Below are 19,935 nucleotides of genomic sequence, written 5' to 3'. Positions count from 1 at the left end.
TATATATTGTTGAATGGTTAAAATGTTGGTGTGCTACCCCAAATCTGCTTCTGCTTCTGTGTGAAATTGTCAATACTGTCAATTGTCCTTTCAGAAATGCGAGCTTGTCAAGAAAATTAGAGATGGCTGCCGTAAGTTATGCTTGTATTTACTAATCTGTTATGCACACACATATCATTTCATTGTGATCAGATTATCTCTGTATTCGTCCAAGGAACCTGAATTGCCAAATTGTGTGTGTTGATTCAACAATTGAAGAGATAATTAAAGTGAAATGTTTGATAATAAAATAAATGCATACTGGGGGTGGGGTAAAATTGATTAAAAAAAAATACAATTTAAATTAAAAAATTTTGGTGAAATATGCAATTTTTCCACTCCAAAAGAAAAAACCCACAAAGAAAAGTAATTCAACAGGGCAGAGTAAGGGTTTTGTTGCTCCACAGTAGCACATAGGTAGCAGCTTGTGTAGTTCTGGAGCCAATGTGGAGATTAGTGAACAGCTCAACACTGAGCACCTACACCCACGATTGGATACTATTGGACAGTTGAAGATTAAGTTACATGTGGCGTTGGAAGATATTAAACTTTGGCCCTGGCAGAAAATATATATTTTTTTAATTAAAAGCATGCTTTCTTTAATTAGAACTACAATGTAAATATATCAAAACACACACTTCGTTTATGACCTCCCTTGGCAATGGAAACTCGGATTAGCAAGATTCATATTTTGTTTCCTTAGAACGCGTATTAAATAAAGGCTTTTATCACATTGTAAGAAAGTCCTTAAACGTTGTTAACCTCATATGTTTTTAAGATATATATATCTTCATTTTACTGACTATAATGTGTAGATGAATGCTTTTAGTGTTTTTATTACCCCTTTATTACTGTGTGTATGCAGAACGTTGCATGTTAGTGAATGTTAAGACATGTTGTAATATAAGGTGTAACATAATATAATCTTAACATTGATTATAATATAAATCATGATATTAAGGTCTACCAAGTAAAGTTCATGTGATATTTATAAACACTAATAATCACATACATTGCTAAATGTACTATTCCCATTTATCATTCATGACAATTCTGTATATAAACTTACTTTCTATAACAAGAAACTGACACTCTTTTCTCCCCGTTCTCTTTTTACAGCCTGCTGCTATGGTAAGTCGGGAATGTTTAATATGCATCGAAATCATTAAATTGGAAGCATAATAGTATTGAAACCAAGTTATTGAAATGCACAGAAGTGTCCAGCTGAAGCAAGTGAAATATTGTAGCATCCTGGGAATTCCGGTTACGACGAGACTCGAACCCCAGTCTCCTGCACTGCAGTGTGGTGTCCTTTCCACATTACTAAAAAGGCCTAGGCCTCTTATCGAGGCTTCAGGATTGCTAAAATATTGTTTTACTGAAAAACTGGGGGAACTCTGCATTGCAAACGACCAGTTCCCAGTGATTTGTGACCATGGGAAGGGCTTATATAAATGGAAGTATATACAAAAAATCAATTATCTGCAGCTATCAAAGGGGCTGACTGGCCCATTGTTTCTGAGAGATCTTATATAACACCAGTTGGCATGAAGCCATTTCCATGTTGCAACAAAGTAATGTTTCCAAAAGTTGCAATGCCAGATCAAAATGGTTGCTGAAGGCATTGCGCTCTGCCAAAAAAACATCCAAGCAAATCCATCTTGATTATTTAATGTTAAATGCGCTGCTTGACCTGCATTTATGATAGACTTGGTAAATGGTTTCTTAATTTCAACAAGAGAAATTCATTCTGACACTCTGTGGTGCCTTGTTTTCCAGGGAGTCAGGAATGCCCCTTGTATCCCACCGAGCTGGCTTTCGCCATCGACACCTCAGAGGACGTTAATCGGCAAGCATTCGGCCGCATGAAGGACGCGCTCCTGAGAATCATAAGCAACCTCACCATCACCGAGAGCAACTGCCCGCGGGGGGCACGTGTGGCCCTGCTGATGTACAACAGCGACGTGACAACGGAGATCCGCTTTGCCGACGGGCTGAAGAAGAAGAAACTGATCGAGCAAGTAGAGGGGCTACCGATCCAGCAGACCAGGAAGCAGCGCAGCATCGAGAACGTGATTAACTTCATGGTCAAGAACACATTCAAGCGCGTCCGCAGCGGCTTCCTGATGAGGAAGGTGGCCGTCTTTTTCAGCAACGGGCCCACCAAGGCCTCGCCTGGTCTCAACGCCGCCGCTTTGACGCTCTTCGAGTCGGGGATCTCCTCTGTGTTCCTCACCAATCGGGACGACAGGGTTCTGAACCAGGCTATGCAGGTGCATCAACTGTAGAGGGGAAATATCTGGGGGTGTATGAAGAAGCCATTAAATGCTAAAGACAAGAGCTCTCTGTTGCTTACAGATTGCTCCTTTTTAGTAGTTTGAAAGGTTCTAATTTCCTATTTCAAAAAAATGCATTGTATTATAGTTTTCATACTAGTCTAATGATAGTCAACCAATAAACTATGGCCACTGTGCTTTTCATTCCATGCACTTAGGTCCTGGTGTTGTGCTTTAATTTAAAATAGAAAAATGTTTGAAATAACTGTGTACTTTCTGTTAACTCCCATTTGCTCTCCTAACCACCATCTTAATGAAGTACAGAGTTTTTAAATAATTACGTATGCGGTTGTCGCAGGCCGGCCTGTTTTCAATGAATATGTTTTGTTCCTCCACTTCAGATTAACAGAACTGGGCTGGTGCAAGTCATGACTCTCCCATCTGCAGAAGCACAATTAAAAACAACGATTCAAGACGTTATTGACTGCCATGTCTGTTTGGGTAAGAATATTGGAAAGTACTCTTGAAAACATTTATAAGTAAAACCCATGCGTGCTTTGAAAGGTGAATTTTTGTTCTTCTTTCTGTTCAGATTTCTGCAACCCTAAGTGCCGATTTGTCACTTCCACTGTGACAAGGGACAAGAGGTCATCCACCACTGACGTTGACATCGACATCGCATTCATCATGGACAGCTCCCAGACCACTAAGACCAATATGTTTGTGGAGATGAAGAGGTACATCTCCCACATCATCGACCATCTGGAAATCACCTCGGACCCCAAGACGTCGATCCACCATGCCAGAGTGGCAGTGGTGCAACATGCTACCTATGAGTTCGAACACAACAGCACCAGTCTTCCTGTCCAAGTAGACATCAGCCTGACTGACCATCATTCCAAAGAAGACCTCCAGAACTTCCTTTCCAACAAGATGCCGCAGCTGGAAGGAGTGCGGGCCCTGGGCAGTGCCGTGGAGTACACCATTGAGCACATCTTTGAGAAAGCGCCGCACCCCCGTGACCTGAAGGTCATCGTGCTGATGGCGACGGGCCCCGTGTTGGAGCAGGAGGAGCAGCGCCTGCTGAGGCTCGCCGTGGAGGCCAAGTGCAAGGGCTACTTCCTGGTGGTCCTGGCCATTGGGGAAAATGTGGGCATCACAGATAGCCGCATCTTAGCCAGGATGGCCAGTGAACCAACCAATGTCTTCTTCAAGCGGATTGAGAAGCCGGGGGAGTTCTACAACGAGAACATTCAGCGCTTCGGACGCTTGCTGCCAAAATACGTCAGCAGTATGTGCTTACTGAAATTTTATTTGTCGCATTGCACTGTTCTTTTTACTGTACTGTTGGGTTGATTATATTCAACTACATTATCTACATATGGCATGCAGGTTTGCAGTCTTTGCCTCATTTGGATTAGTTTTCTTCTTCTTATCTGATATGTTCTGAGAATTGAATGTTGTGCTTGCAAATCGCATCTTACTGCAAATTGTTTTACTGTTATTATCTGTTTTAACGCAGTTGAAAATGCCTTCTACATGTCTCCCGACGAGCTGAAGAACTGCGACTGGTTCCAAAGCGACCAACCTTGGAAAGTTCCTTTCAAGCATTCACACAAGCAAGCGTATGTATTGAGACAAAAGCTGTTTACAGTTCAGAAAACCCTTCTATAGTACAATGTCTTCGTTTGTCTTGGTTTCCTATCATAAGCATGAAAAGTTTGTTTCACTGTTATTGTCCTTGTATTTCAAATGTCAGACTCCTAAGGCCACATCATTCTCCACTGTATATGGACTGATTGTCTCTGAAGTCCTTTGATCCTCTTTTTTATAGTATCAGGTGGACTTTACCGCAACTGTCAATCTTTACTTATGTCCTGAGTCTTGTCACTTTCATTCCATTCAGGAAACACGTAAACCAGCCCGTTCACACAGAGAAACACAAAGGTAGGTTGTTGATTTACTACGCCTTTACCAGGACCACTATACATTACAGGATATTTTCTTTATTTTTATTTTTTTTGGTTAGTTTTTTTAAATTGTATTTGTTTGTTTTTGCTCTAGATCCCGATGCAGGGGAGTTGCATGTCACAAACCTCACAGCGAACAGCATCATGCTGCGCTGGATCAGCCCGGACGCAAAGCTCAATTACCACTTTGAGGTGATTGTGTCCAAGCTGAGCGACCACTCCCCTGTGCTGAGGAAGAACGTGACCGGCAATGAGCTCTTCATCGAGGGCCTGAAGAGTTCACAGCAGTACCACGTCGTCGTTATTGGATACATCCAGACCCAGGTCAAGGTTACATACAAAGGAATCATCACAACCAGTGAGTTACCAAATTAAAGAGTATTTATTTTATTTTCAAACTGGGTTGGCGACAAATACTCTCTGTACATGTACTAGCAGCTGGAATTGGATAAACTTGAAAATGTGTCAGCAGTGTTCTGCCTCTCAAATGGCTGTGTTTATTGCTCCATCCTGCCTTCACCATAGACAGATTGTTATAACGGAGACAGGGTTTTGCATCCCAATGTATCCAAGTATCATGTTAACAGCGTTAATCAACACACGTTAATTGTGAAAAACGAATTACAATTATTTTCTCATATACTAAAACCACAGGTATTACACTCTGGCCTCTACAATCCTTTCCTTCTTTGTCTTGACAGAAGATGCAGAGAAGAAATTAACAGCCCCCGCCCAGGCATCAGTGATTGTGCCAACAGAGCCCTTGGATAAACCAGAGATAGGTCAGTGACGATGGCCTGACTTATTAGCCAAAGTGGTAGCATTGTTCTTATTCTCAACTTCCACAACCAATTTCAGACATCACCCAGCATTTTAATTACAGGGAAGGAAAGTCTTCCAGTGAGAAATCTTGAACAAATTAAACCCACCTTTTACATAAGCAGTATATAAAATAAGACATAGTTCTCTGTGTTCCTCAGTCCTTAACACACTGGGCCAGGTGCTAATGAGTGTTTACAGGGGGCTGGATATAATTGGTCCACTATGGTCTTAACAGCCAATTACAGCTGGCACTCAGAAGCTATAAATACGCAAAATGCCTTCACTGCAATTTTCCTCTGACTGACTTACACACAGTCAAAGACAGAATTCAGCCATTGGGACTAACCCATTTTATTCACCATACGTGTGAACCTTCAAACTTTTGTGGCTTTCACACAGAACCCTTCGATTTTATCTGTGAAACCGTGAAACTGACTTTCTGCAGATGTGGAGTGAAATGAATGACTTAAATCAAATCAACCAGTAACAATATATACAACATGTAGCAAAGCATTACTATTTATGGACATGCATCTTGGGGGGGGGGGGGGGGGGGTTGGGGGGGAAGGGACAAATGCATATCAGGACAAAAATAACTTTCCCACACATTTTATGTGCTTCTTCTGGTTTCTTAGTGGACCATTTCTAATGTCACCTTTCGATGAATCACAAATCCCTGGATGGATTTCCATGTCATGAATTCCACCAAAATTAATGGAAAATGTCCCTCCCTTATGTTGTTATAGGGATTCTTTCCAAACGTAAGATAGCTTTTAACTCCACAATTTTAAAGAAACTTACACTTTCTGACTTCTGAAAAGCTGTGATCAATTATCCATTTTTATTTTATTAAATTGTTCTTGTTCATTTTGCTCTCTCTGCCAGAAACCCTGCTAGGAGATTTTGTGGTCTTAGGGGACAGATTATATTTCTGTTAATATGACTTTAAATATTTTTCTTAAGCAAGACATCCTGCTGTAGCAGAATACAATGTTCTGAAATGAAAGAAAAGAAACAATGATAAATACCACAAACTTGACTGGCCGCAGCATGTTCATCACACAGTTAGACAAATCCATGTGTACCTGTCTTTTGCTTTAAAAAGGGGAAATCACATTTCTTGAATGATCGAAAGGGAACATTTCACTGCAGTGTCAGCAGAGATATCCCATACAATGGGTCCACTCTTTTATTCAACTTTTTATTTAAATTTAAAATCCACAAAGTTTAGTTTTTTTTCATTAATGGAGATTTATGCACCATATGTCACATTGTTTTCATTATGTAAATGGAACGGAGAGTCCAACGAAAGGTAGACATATCAGTGCAGTGAGATCATTCAGATTACACCCTTGTCAGGTCACAGACTGATTCGGTCTATTTGTTTTGACAAATTACAACCTTTTGTTCATGAGGTCATTAATTATCCTTTGAACGTGATTAAACTTAGACCCGTATGAAACATGTGCGGTAGAAAGGCACAGTAGACTTTTTGTTTTGTTTTTAGTGCAGCAATGAATGTGTTACCATTTAGTTTTTCTCCATCAAAAACATTAGAGTTGTGTCTCTTATCATACAAGCGGTGCAGAGATCAGCTAGCCTGAGCCATAAATGAAAAACGGTGCTGCAGATTTCTAGTTAGCGGTTTTGACACAGGTGCGCCTTGAAACTGGCAGGTGGTTCTTGGCCAGCGATAGGAATCTGCCGTGATTCTCCCTCCCTTCAAAGACCACACATTCCCGTCAGGGTCCTGGCAGAGACACCGGGGTGTTGGCGGCTCCTCTGGCTTCATCCCCGCTGTGTGCAAATCCTACACAGGACACAGCATAGCAACTAGAATAATCTGGCTCCACTGCCCACCCTGTTAAAAGTTTAATATGCCCACCAAGGAAGTAAGACCCAGCTTCTTGCTACACCAGGGTCCATGGCAGTAGCATCAGAGCCGTGTATTTGAACCTTTGCACAATTTGCAAGACAAGCAAGTGCTATACCCTGTATATGCATTGAAGAGATCGATGCATGAATCTACTCTGTATGAAATGTATGCTATAGATGTACAGAAAGTGTTTTATAGCTTCTCTATTTCGGCTGATATCTCAGAGCATGTATTTACGCAGTAGGATGGCCTTGAATGAAATGCATGCTCTCGAAGACGCATTAGTTCTAGAGAAGTTCTTTATGGCTCAGGTTTGTCAAGTACGAGGTTTTATGGAAAAGTTTTGTATGCAGACATGAATGTTCTTTGCATGAGGCAGAGGAGACTTTTATGAGACAAAGAATTGCATTTTCAGCACTCAGATACTAATATTAACATTCCAGATTTCACATCTTAAGTTGATTGCCATTGTACAGTAAAGATCATCCAAACTGGGGATGGTTTTCAGAGGCACAGACACAATCAGGTCTCAGTCTCGGTGGTGCCTTACTTCCCCGTGTGGGGGCTTCTCTATCTCTTGATCCGGACATGAATTTGAATGTTTGAATATCCAATCCTCCACTCCCAGAGAATAATATTTGAGGCCAATGTCTGCAGGACCCACCAGTCTTTTACTATTTGGGAATGAGCCTAAATTTCCACAGTACAATTCCACATAATTTTTTTATTGGTATCTGAAAACCTTTATAATTTTTTACGTTGTGAAACTGTTCATGGCACTCAACAAGTTTTGAAATCATGCCCTGATTTCTACAGAGTACTGCTTTTATTTACTTTTTAAATTGTCATGTTTTCTCTCCCCCTCCATCCTCCATAACGAGTATTGTTCTTGCATGTTTTAGCTAACGAGCAAACAGATCCATGCGCTCTCGATTTTGACTTCGGAATGCCGTGCAAAGACTATCAGGCTATGTGGTTCTTCCACTCGCAAAGTGGGATCTGTAGACGGTTCTGGTATGGTGGGTGTGGAGGCAATGCCAATAGGTTCGAGACTGAAGCCCAGTGCAATAACCGCTGCTTGAAACCATGTAAGTACTCGTGAATGGCTGTACAACTCTTTTGCCTCGCACCTTTTTAATTTAAGAAATCACACACTCGATTTAGAGTCAAGATCTGTGTCAACTGTGAAGACTAAACAACAACTTCTTTTTAGCAGCATCAGAGATAAGGATGCCGCAGAAGGTGGAGGAATTGTCACTGCCAGGTAAATCAAAATCGCTTTTTAACTTGAGCTTTGACGAGCATCAGCATGCAAGACATACAGCTTAAAGGTTATCAGACCAACTGCTGCACCATCCTGCCAATGACGTTTGCTGTACCTGGCATGCAACATGACATTCCCAATTAAATGAAATACCATGTATCTGTAGTGCTGCTAATTATGCAGGAATTCTTGTATTTAAGTTGTTGATGCCTCCTTTGGAATATTGCTAGTTTGTACTAGCATATGTAATACATTTAAATGAATTGTGGCACCAAAATCTAAATGAAATATGTGAGTTAATAAAAACAAATCTGTAGGTCTGTGGAGGTTCAACCAAAGACTGAATTATCTGCTCATTACCACTTGCTAAGGGAACATAAAAAGACGACCACTTCCACAGAGTAATGTGTCTGGCAAAGGAATAAACAGACAATACTTTTTTTTTCCAATTCATGTGGTACAAACCAGACTGTTTTCCATTCAGGTTACAAATGAAACTCAGATGACTGAGAAACATCCTCAGTATTAGAAAAGAGTATATTTAGAAGAGAAATACAGCCAGTGGTGCTAATGAACCCGATGTATCTTCCACAAGAAACATGCCAAACCACCAGTACATGTTGACATGAAATAAAGCTTGTTGGCCGATGTGAAGCTAAACAGTGAACAACAACTGAAATGTCATAGACTGCGTGTATGGTCAGGTTTTCGATTTTCTTATCGTTTTGTTTAAAGTAAACGGGTCCACTAAATATTTATGAGATCTGATTCAAAAGCATTTTAAAGAATCTGGTCTCAATAAAAAAAAGGAAAGAAAGCTTTGTAGTTGTACAAACAATTTCCAGATATGAAGTCATTGGATTCCGTGACAAACAGTGGTGTGTGGAACAACAGCATGTACAGGGTCTGGAAAGCAAGGGGTTTATTCTCAAAGTGCAACACAGCAAGACCGACTGATGTGCCACACGAGGCCAAAGCAATCAATAGAGGCTCTTAAAGGATTCAAGATTTTCTGTTTCAAGGGTTTGCTTTTTGAGATTCAAGATGAAATACAGGATGTTTGAAGGAGAACAGAATATCGAGGATTCATGTGGGTACCCCTCAGAGTCTCTTATGTAGAAATGGGCACATCTCGATGTCCTGTGTGAGATAAGCCATGCATTTGTTTGATCTGGCCTGGGAATCACAGTCCATTCTCTTACTGATGTTAGTATTACCAGCGACTAGAGAAAAAAAAAAAGAATTAAATGTGTCCAACAGACACCCACTGAACACGTGTAGCTGTATGATTACGTACTCACATAAAATGCGAGGTCGTACTCCTGCAACACACTTTACACGCTTGTCAAATTGTTGTTCTACTACTCCGCAAAGGTCACTTGCCATGAAGTACTTGGTCTTTTGTGCCAGACCGTTGGGTAGACGTTTCGATGTAGTTCGGGCCTGCGTGCCGCCAAGACTTTGATATGATCCCTCTGTCGTCCCGGTGTCTCCACAGTGGCTGATGTCTGCAAGCTGCAGAAGGAGGAGGGCACGTGTACGAAGTTCGTCCTGAAGTGGCACTACGATTTCCCCTCTAAGAGCTGCACGCGTTTCTGGTACGGAGGCTGTGGAGGAAACGCCAACCGGTTCGATACCCAAGAGGATTGTGAGAAGAACTGCGCTTCAGGTGAGATGCTTTCACAGCTCCCTCTACAAGGCTGGCGTGCTGTAACTCGTGGTTGCGATGCATGTTGAAACAGCTGCACGCGGCGGGTGAGGGGGTTTGGCCAAGCATCAAGATGTTTATGTCTGCTTGCTTGCTTGTTTATTTAGATATTTAAATATTCAAAGAGAAAACTAATAAGGACAGGCTTGGTGCAGATGTCATTGCATTGTGTCGTTCGTTTTCAATTACCAAAACCCAGAGGACAACGGATGTGATGATTTTGGAGTCTGATGTCAGTTTTGCAGAAAGACAGCGGGTGATCCCAACCTGAGTTTTCAGATTTAAAAAAATCTGCCATCTTGCCATTACTGATTGCTCTCCCCCTCTGTTTTCAGCATCAGTCACACCAAGTGTCATGACAGCCATTGGAACATAAAGGAAATTGAGGAGAAATCAACTTTTACCTCTGAGGTGATCCGGAGAAAACCACGACCAACTAGAAACTAAAGTCAAACCAATGCCTGCACTGTTCCTGCCAAGAAGTTTGACCCTAAGAAAATCTTGAAGTCTTTTTTTTTCTAAGAAGAAAACAAAATGAATTGCGGCATGATTTTTCATACTGGTGCTATACGTGTTTGTTGATGAGGTTGCTAAATTTGTCCAGTATGTATTGTAAACCTTCTGGAACATTTACACATTGTTAATGTTTTGTTTTTTTTTATTTGATTTTTTTGTCGTTGTTTTTCATTCATGAAGTACATTTTTATCATTAATAAACGTATTTGTATGAATATCTTGGTGAAACAGAAACCACAAAAAAGCTAAAACGTATCTCCAGTTTCAGGAAGAGCAGTTCAAAGCTAGTAAATGATTCTGTATAATCACAACATGCATACAAAAGTCTGTTACTTTCTCAAAATATAGGATATTAGTTTAGACACATGAAGCTGCCCCAAGCTTTAGGATTTCACTTATCACCGTACAGACTTATGTTCGTTAGAGTTTCTGAATTTGTGTTTGCAGTACACCTTTATCTGATAGTATGTATATGATGCCAATCACCCTGTTCAATATTAAGAGATAGGCCGATGTATAATTAATGCACTTCTGGGACCAATGCTTCAAACAGAAGTTCCAGTTCCTAATTATAGAATGTACTTGGGGTTTTTTTTGGGAGGGGGGTTTGTTTGTTGTTGTTTTTTATTTTATTTTTGGGAAAATAAAAATTAGACTTTCTAATAAAAACAAATGTGTGGAGGTGTGTGCTTTAAACCTGATTGATCTTGAGTGCTAACACAAGTAACATTTTAATCACTACTTTAGCATTGTCTCTGGCTATAATAAAATTATAATTCTATAGCTCTCGTGGCCAGGACAAAACACAAATAAGACACATTTTCATAGCTAATCAAGGTTATTCTGGTAACTACACTGAAGCCAAATCTGCAGGAGTGCCTGTGGATCCTTATGTGAAAAGCATAATTCTCATTACCATGAGAAACAAATTAGCAATCATGTGGTCTTTAGAAAAAAAAAAGTTGGCTGAAAATGGTATAAAAGAATGGACAAATGTGTTTTTCAATAGAAGAATGAATCATCTTGCAGTGAGAGACTAAGGGCCTTTTATGGAAGTGAGCCTTATATCCTAATACTGGAAAATGTCAGCCAGGACTGCGCCGGGAGTCGGCACACATGGAACACATCCTCACAGAGACGGAGAGAGAGAGAGCTGCCGCGTGGCACTCACTCAGAGGAAAGAAAAATTAAAACATTCACATGAGAGAGTAGATGGATATATAGATGTGATGAAGACCAGGGCAGCCACACTCCATGGACATAACACTGCTAAAATAATAATAATAATAATAATAATAATAATAATAATAATAATAATAATAATAATAATAATAATAATAATAATAATAAAAGAGGCTTGGTACTACAATGCAGAATGACTTTTTAAACATGAATATGTACAATTCTGGTCCTGGCAACCAATGTCCTGCTGGTTTTTGGTATTTCAATTCCTTAATTCTACTAATAATTTCCCTAATCAGAGCTTATTAAGAATTGTAAACCATTGGAGACATCAGGCTGAATATAAAAGTAAATTAGGTATCCACATTTTAGAAATTAAAGCAATATATTTCTGGGGTGGGTCAAAAACCTGCAGGAATCTGGGTCCCCAGGATTGGGAACCACTGCATTAAAGTGTGTTTGCTCTCAACAGCTCTCGCCAGCTCTCAGCTATTATCCGAGACCGCTTGATGAAGAACAACGCCATTAAAGTCTTGATTCATAAACACAGGTGTCATGCCATTTAACACTTACATTTAACGGTACGTTCCTGAGCTACCTGTTGTAACACAGTTAAAACAGCCGAGTGAAATTCACCTGTGAGCCACCGTGCCCGGCTGTGGACCATTTCCTAAAGGGCGAGAGCACACTTCTAGAAAGCGGAGGACACACACACACACACACACGCACACGCACACACGCACACGCACACACACACACACGCACACACGCACACAGACACACAAACAATGATGGTTTTGAGTCAAAGCTAGCAAACTGCTTCAGGCTTAGTACAGAATAGGACTGATTGGCGCAATTATGTAGTTTAGGGCTTGGATGGAGGTTTATTAGGTGCAATTTCATAATGAAAGGAACAGTTGGAATTAAGCCCTGGACGGCTAAAGTACCTCCACCTGGTGAACTCCGACAACCATGGTTTCCGCTTCCCAGCTGTTTCTGTCTGTTGATACACTGCAACAAAGCAGAACGATTATGTTTTATGAAATTTAGCACTGGATACGATCCCCCCCAGTGATAAAGAATGAACAAACAAGACATTCTCACACTCACCACACGGGGAGGAAGCAGAAATGGCAGAATCATTCCTCACAGCACACCCTGACCTCGAACCACCTCCATTCCTGCACGTGACCATGTGCACCCTTGAGATACGGCAAATAACTCAATTCATGAGCCACCCTCCGATTCGGGTGCCAGGTTGTACGTATGTACGAGGTTTAACATGGGACACTGTTGCTGAAGGAGGATGCTAACTTCATGGCAGATCTTGGCAGACCTCCTGCACGCTGTCTGTGAGTGACATGAACAGCAGCAAGATCTTTTCTGATCTCTGGTGTTCTTGTCATCACGGAGTCTCAGCGACGCGGCCGCCGGAGAATGCGGTCGTGAACACGTTAATCACGTTAGGAGCCACGTTCAGATTTAAATCAGGGCCATAATTAAACTGGTCGAAGGATGAGAAGGATAGGATTGTTTTTTTATAAGCAGATTGGCCTGATGCTGGCTTCCGATGCAGTGTGGACAGACGCCAGACGTTGTGATCTTCGCTGCACCGCAGATGCGCCTTGATTTACACGCTGAGAAGTCGAGGTCCCACTCTGTCAAACACTGCGAAGGCTGCGCCAGTGCAGATGTTCACTCTCTGCCTTCGCTTTTAAGTCAAGATCCCAATAGCGTCTCAATGGAAACTAGCTGGGAAGGATTAAAAAAGAAAAAAGAAAAGCAAAGCCAGATCGTAAATAAAGGCTTTTGGATCTGGGAATTAGAGTGTATCCCATATTTCTTTTAAATTAATTTCCATGGTGACACTTCCAAAACAATCAGAAATAACTTTGCTGTGAACTGTAAGTGACCCACTCCCATGATCACATGGAATTACTGGACAATTACGGAGTGGATATCTTCATTTTGCCGCTTAGCTGTGGAAGAAGAAAAGTCTCTTTGTAAATGTAAAATCCTGAACAGTACCTCCACACACATTTAAATGTATACATATAATGAGAAGTGCAAAGATGTGTTTAACTGTAATTATTTTCAATTACATTCTAATTAATGTCGAATATTCTCGGCTCTTTGAAAGCATTGGTTGATTTATAATTGAGCTCTCTTTTATTTGGGAAAAAATGCTGTAAGGGGTCAATAAGGCCAACTTAAGTAAATTTATACAATTTTCCAGGACATAACATATTACAAATCATCTCTAATGCTTCCATTTTTTTAGAGCCTAAATAACATTGTAAGGAGCCAAAACTGTTTCATTACAGCGTGAAAAACCTGCATATACACGTTTGTGTTTATTCTTGAAAGATTTGGAAATAAAAGGCCCTTTAACACACCACTTCAAATATTCTGGCTCCTGGAAGTATATTGAGACAGTTTAATGTAGATGGGTTGTCTATTTCCAAATCTGTTAAACTAAACATCTGTATAGACTGGTATTTGTGCCCAGCTCAAGTGATGTGCAGAGACAGCACAGAGGTCCCAGTGAACAGCTGCACGAGTCCTGTGAGGAGCAGCTGCACGAACGCCCGGTTCTGCTAGTGTTTATTATAGTGTCACTGGGCTGCTTTATGTTCTTCCACAACACCCCATTAATCAACATACATAATCAACACCATGTAGTTTTTCACATACCTAAGCCATTCAAGATCACGATTTTACTCTTGCACTGAAGAACAATTCTATGACTCTTGCCTTTTTTTCTGGTTAACTTTTGTATGAGTTAGGGATACTAAATAAAGAAAGAAAAAAGTTGTTTCTGGTCTAATATTTCCCTGGTTCATCAGCTGAACATTGTATCAATTAAATATGACTCCCCATTCCCTGCAGAAATCCAAATGCTTTCTAAAGAAAAAAAATAATCATGTGACGTCTTACATGAAATGTCTTGCAGACAGGGATGGATGTTTGTTGTCTCTGGAAGGGACATGGGTGCAAGAGGCTGTTTTTTGTAAGTTAATAAGAAAATAATATATATTAAATACTTGAGACTTCTACCTTTTTTAAATAAAGCAAAAACCTGAATAATGAAATAGGTTTGTGTTGCGCACACGTTTTTCTTAGAGCTCTGCCTCGGACAGAAAAAGGCAAATAGTTAAGAGTATTATCTATGGGGATGGGTGAGCCAGGTGCTGAGCTAATGAGAAGCGCAAATGTGTGGGTTACGCAGGGTCTTGGCGAGACACAAACGAGTAAAACGCAATCCAGGTCTGTCTGGCCCACTCACATGATAAGCATCTAGGCTCAAGCCAAAACACACAGCGTGGGACAGTAGGTTATCTCCTGCTCTTCCTAGGAACTCTTTCTTCCGAACACTTAATCTGGATTGTACTGAATACCTTGTCCCCTTTACTTTTTATTGCTCCTAAATCTAACCTTTGCAAACACCCCATATAATAAATGCTCCTCTGCTTACAGCAATTTCATCATCTAGATCAAATCAAGCCGCTCTCCAGTAATTGCCTGCAGAGCACGTTTCACTGACAGCATCACTGAAGACCAAAAACAAAGCAGTAGTGGTCCAAAAATATTGATTAATTGCATTGTTGGTAATGCGTGTCATAATTGTAAAATTGGTTCAGTCAGGACAACTCAGACGATAACATAATAGTTTATGGATGGTGTTACAATCATTTAACATGGACTTTGGCAGCCCATGGGCTTATACCTTCTGTGTGCAATTAGGTAAACCATCGCTTTGATTAATCTCAACACAATAACACAGAAGATTACCATGTCAATAGCAGCAGTTGTTGGGGAAACAACAGCTAGGCTTCCATTGTACTCTGTGTCATAACAGAAAATATCTTTGGCTAGTAATTCCCCCAAAAAATATATCTTTGAAGCCTACCCCAATTCATCCCCAACCTCTCCACTGAATATGCCATTCAATTAATAATTGTGCCTGGTCCGTTTATGACTTTGCTTAAAACAAACATGCCAGGTTTCACACAGAAGTATGGACAAACATTTGAGCTTTCCAGCATTTGGACACATCGTGTAAGAAACACTTTTGTTTAACTATGCTTACATTAGCTCTGACAGCACCATTACTTATGCAAAGCATCTATCTGGACGATACCATTTCATGTGTCATAATACTGTCAGTCATCGAGTCGGAGCAGAAAACTGAACGCGTAATGATGTGAACTAAATGATGTGTACCTGTCTGCATGTGTGTTTCTTTGTTTGTTTTTGTCTTTTGTTATATGGCAGTATGATTACCAAATTCTTCCTGGCTGATTAAAAATCAGCTCTGACGTATTAAAAAAATATCGAACGACTTCAATTGCTGCTGCACTCAATGAAATACTGATTTGCTCACTTGCCGCCAAGGCGCTGATGAAAGGTAAGTGGAAACGGTAGATTTATGCTCCATTCACCAGGTCACCGGGCCATATTCATAACACATTTATCAAGATGTTTTCTCCTAATACGAAAATAACACAATGAGGTTTTAAAGAGTCACATCAATCTTCCAGATCTTTATTGGCTGATTCCATTTTTTATTGTTGGAAAGGAGACACACTTTTCCATTTGGTAAGAAAAACAACTAAATAAAAGGTTTTGTGGATTTTGGACGGAATGCAACTCTTGCCAAAAGATAAAGAAGAAATTAAGGCATTAATTACAGTCCTTTGATTGTCAAAATATAAAATTGATTTAATTTCAACAGGGACTCATGCATTATTCCTTTTGTGTGTGTATGTGTTAAACTTTGACTGTTTTCTTTTGAGAACATCTCTGAACAGCTAGAGTCCTCCTAAGAGGCCAAGACTGAAGGTCACAAGAAGATGGGAAGATGAAGTGGAAACATTGCAGAGCCTAGTTGTATAAACAAACTTCCCCATTGTGGAAGAAGAGGCCATTGTTTCTTACAAATAAATCTACAGTACATATATTGTTGTAGGAAACACAGCATATGTCAGTTGGAGATGTTTGTATCAGAAGAGTGAGCCCCAAAACAAACCAACCCCACATGAATGGAACAGGCTGCGAGTTAACAAATTGTCTCAACTCTCTCTGTACACAATATGCTGAAACAGCTGCTTGTTTGTTAGTAGAAGCAAGAGAAGGCTTTGTAATGGGATTTTTTTTTCCTGCAGATGTTTATTCCAATTTCATATGACTCATGTCATGCATGCACGCACACATATTCATACACACACGTATTTTTTTTTCTTTATTTAATTTCATTCTTCTGCAGTTTTTTTTTGGGTTGTTGTCTTTTACTACCCACACAACCCATATAACATGCACTCAGGGGTCTCGAGGAAAATTCTTTAGACAAGCATCCATGTTTAAAACTTCCATCTCAGCGCATTCCTCGGACATCTGGTAAAAAACTCATTTCAGATAAAGCAACTCAACAGCATGCTTCCTAAACAGGTCTGAAAACACAGCGATGGATCTTAATACAGTACAGGCAAAACTCAGTTTGGCGAAAAAGGCACAACTATCATTGCCTATCTTGTGGCCAGAAAGAGGGTCCACCATGGGTTTCATCTCCTAGCAGCAACACACAGCAACAGACTGATATAATAATTTTCATTTTCCTTGTGGTATAATAGGATCCCCCAGTATCTGTACATCATAAAAGTCAGCAGCCGTCCCTGATTCTTGAAATTATACAGTAACAGGCTGAGCTATGATTAACAAACATGAATGGAGACACCAGTAAAAAAAAAAATCTGTACATTGTGCATAGTTTCTAGTCAGCCATGAATAGTTATGTGAGACCACATTCATCAGGGGGAGTGAGGGAAAAAGGGAGAATAAAACAGGGCCTTTTTTTAATGCAAGTCTGGTCAGTATTTCCATATCTGAAAGACTGGATGTTTGCAGTTCGATTTATTTATGATTATCCTTATTTTGCGCATTATGAAATCCCTCTTCCTGTTACTTGCTGCAGCCAAATTCAAACAAAACTGCATTGTCCCCTTTGCCCAGGCCTTCCCATTCAATATTCAGGAAATATTCAAGGGTCTCAGAGGCTCTCCTGCTTAGCCATGCCTGTCACGTCTTTCAGGTTTAGATGTCATAAAACATGACACACAACCTCACCTATGTGTTAAAAAATTAAATGCAAATTCCCAAACACAGTAATGTGCCTATACAAGTTACAGCTCCATGTAATTATATTTTACTAATGGTTAAAGTTTACAGAGATGATGTTTAACATGCTTTAAATCTGAACTTGACATAATAAAACACGGGTCGGGTCTTTAGTTTTATTCCAAGCATCGGGAACTAATTTACTGAAATCAAAAGGAAAATATAAGAAATAAAAAAATGACAGCAGTGAACACAGTTTCCACCCACGGCTGCGCTCTGCTCCGGTGGGTGGGAGCTGTACAGTCAGTAGGTCCAGTTCTCCCCTGCAAGCGAGGGGCTTTTAGAAACTTAAATTAGCTTCACTAGGAGAATACTCTTCACCAAACCGCTGTCAGAAAAGCAACTCTGATCATTTCCTTTTTTTCCCTATCATGGTATCAAATAAAACACTTGAAATAATTTAAGCCACGCCCTAAAAAACTGGTTTAAAATAAAGAAAGCATTACTGATGGATTAATTGTTGATTAAAACTTATTTGGACACATTCCACTGCCAGTGAAATCGCTTATATTCTTTGATGCCTACCCTTTCCTGAAGAATATTTGTTTAGTTGGCAGGATGGTTGCAAAGTGCCATCCAAAACTAGCATTACAGTAGTTCTTCAAACAAAGAAACACTGTTTAAGGCAAAAACACTTAGATACCTCTTAAATCTGTAGCCACATTTTTCCAAAAATATAAAGCTTTAACGAAGGCCTTGTATAATGGGGTTTATTGTGTATATGAGCTCGTTACAGTAACGCAATCACCCTGCATTCGGTAGAGTGAATAAAATCTCCCGCACTGGAAGACTGGACTTTTAGCATAGCCGGATTGTCACGCTGCTGGTGGGGGCTGTGTAGTGTGGCGTGCATCAACCATCAACAAGGGCTAAATAGAAATCTGTGAAATTAAATTAATATTCCCAAATCAACATTTTAACGAAGGCCTCCGGAGATTAAAAAAATAAATAAAACAATAGTGTTACAGTAACCATTAAGTTGAAATATCACATCGGCCTGCTGTAAGGCATTGAAAACAGTGAGATTCTGATTTTCATCTGATTTCAATTTCAACCACTCCACACAAGTAGAAGTGGTAGAAAAAGCCTTTACTCAACCAGATAAACAATATTTAATCACCGAAAATTAGTAGCAGTGAAGTGAAATGGTCCTAATTAAAAGGCAGGAAGGCTGCATACCCTTGTGATTGTGGGGCAAGTTTTCATTTGAAGCTTGAAACATTGATAAACGACCTCCGACGGTTTCTGATGCAAGTTACAACAAGGAGATGCTGACTGCCAATACTGTGGGACTGTGGCACTACCATTGGAGTGGTTTAGTTCTGTACACTTAGGGGCCACTCCACCTTGGCCCCTAAGTGGTGGAACGACTTTCCCACCAGAGTCCCTGACCTCCTTCCGGCGCTTACTCAAAACACATCTTTTCAGACAGTACTTCATTTAGTCCTTTACTCTCCTGTAAGACAGCACTTCACAACATTTTATCATGCTTTTTGCATTACTAATATTTGTATTATTGATTTCCCCTTTGCTCCCTTTCCCGCAGCCCTTGATCGTGACCTAACATCTTGACAGCACTTAGCTTTTACTTTCCAGGATGACCTCACTTATTTTATTTACTTGTGTAAACTGGAATTTGTAAAATGTATTATGCTTTGAACTGCTTTGTATAATGTAAATTTGAATTTGCAATGTTTGACGCCTTGTACTGAACTGTATTCTTGCACTTTGTATTGCACATATATTTTGTAAGTCACCATGGATAAGGGCATCTGCCCAGAAATAAATAAATAAATAAGTAAATAATAATAATAATAATAATAATAATAATAATAATAATAATAATAATAATATTTAAGTGTCTATCTAAAGCCTGTGCATTCAATTATATTAAAAAGACCCAGAGGAAAATACTGTGGTAAAGACTTTGAATACATTTCAGAAATGCCTTTTTTCCCCATACAAAAAGCTTTCTATTGGTAACTTATTATGCATCATTTTAGGGAAGATTTGTCATAGAATGCTTTACTAAATTCAGGACTACCGAACATTTTCTCTTGAGAGGCGGCAACCTTTGAACCTCCAGATTTATTTTCCAATTTGTTTTC

At 39.9% G+C, this 19,935-nt stretch overlaps 1 protein-coding gene across 1 annotated transcript in view; it reads left to right on the top strand.

Annotated features, from left to right (window-relative positions):
• Positions 1-10,686, top strand: part of col6a3 (collagen, type VI, alpha 3) — a 106,169-nt gene extending 95,483 nt beyond the window's left edge. The window contains exons 32-44 of the mRNA XM_066688498.1: positions 95-131; positions 1,159-1,196; positions 1,812-2,312; positions 2,717-2,816; positions 2,908-3,606; positions 3,838-3,940; positions 4,222-4,262; positions 4,380-4,643; positions 4,987-5,067; positions 7,886-8,071; positions 8,197-8,247; positions 9,746-9,916; positions 10,291-10,686. Of these exons, the coding sequence (XP_066544595.1) occupies positions 95-131; positions 1,159-1,196; positions 1,812-2,312; positions 2,717-2,816; positions 2,908-3,606; positions 3,838-3,940; positions 4,222-4,262; positions 4,380-4,643; positions 4,987-5,067; positions 7,886-8,071; positions 8,197-8,247; positions 9,746-9,916; positions 10,291-10,331 (2,313 nt within the window). The 3' untranslated portion in view covers positions 10,332-10,686. The remainder of the gene's footprint in view (positions 1-94; positions 132-1,158; positions 1,197-1,811; positions 2,313-2,716; positions 2,817-2,907; positions 3,607-3,837; positions 3,941-4,221; positions 4,263-4,379; positions 4,644-4,986; positions 5,068-7,885; positions 8,072-8,196; positions 8,248-9,745; positions 9,917-10,290) is intronic.
• The last annotated feature ends 9,249 nt before the right edge of the window (positions 10,687-19,935 follow it).

This window comes from Amia ocellicauda, chromosome 16, assembly GCF_036373705.1.
Source record: "Amia ocellicauda isolate fAmiCal2 chromosome 16, fAmiCal2.hap1, whole genome shotgun sequence".
Lineage (NCBI taxonomy): Eukaryota > Metazoa > Chordata > Actinopteri > Amiiformes > Amiidae > Amia > Amia ocellicauda.
The sequence above is the reverse complement of the archived record's forward strand: the minus strand, read 5'-3'. Positions and strand labels throughout refer to the sequence as shown.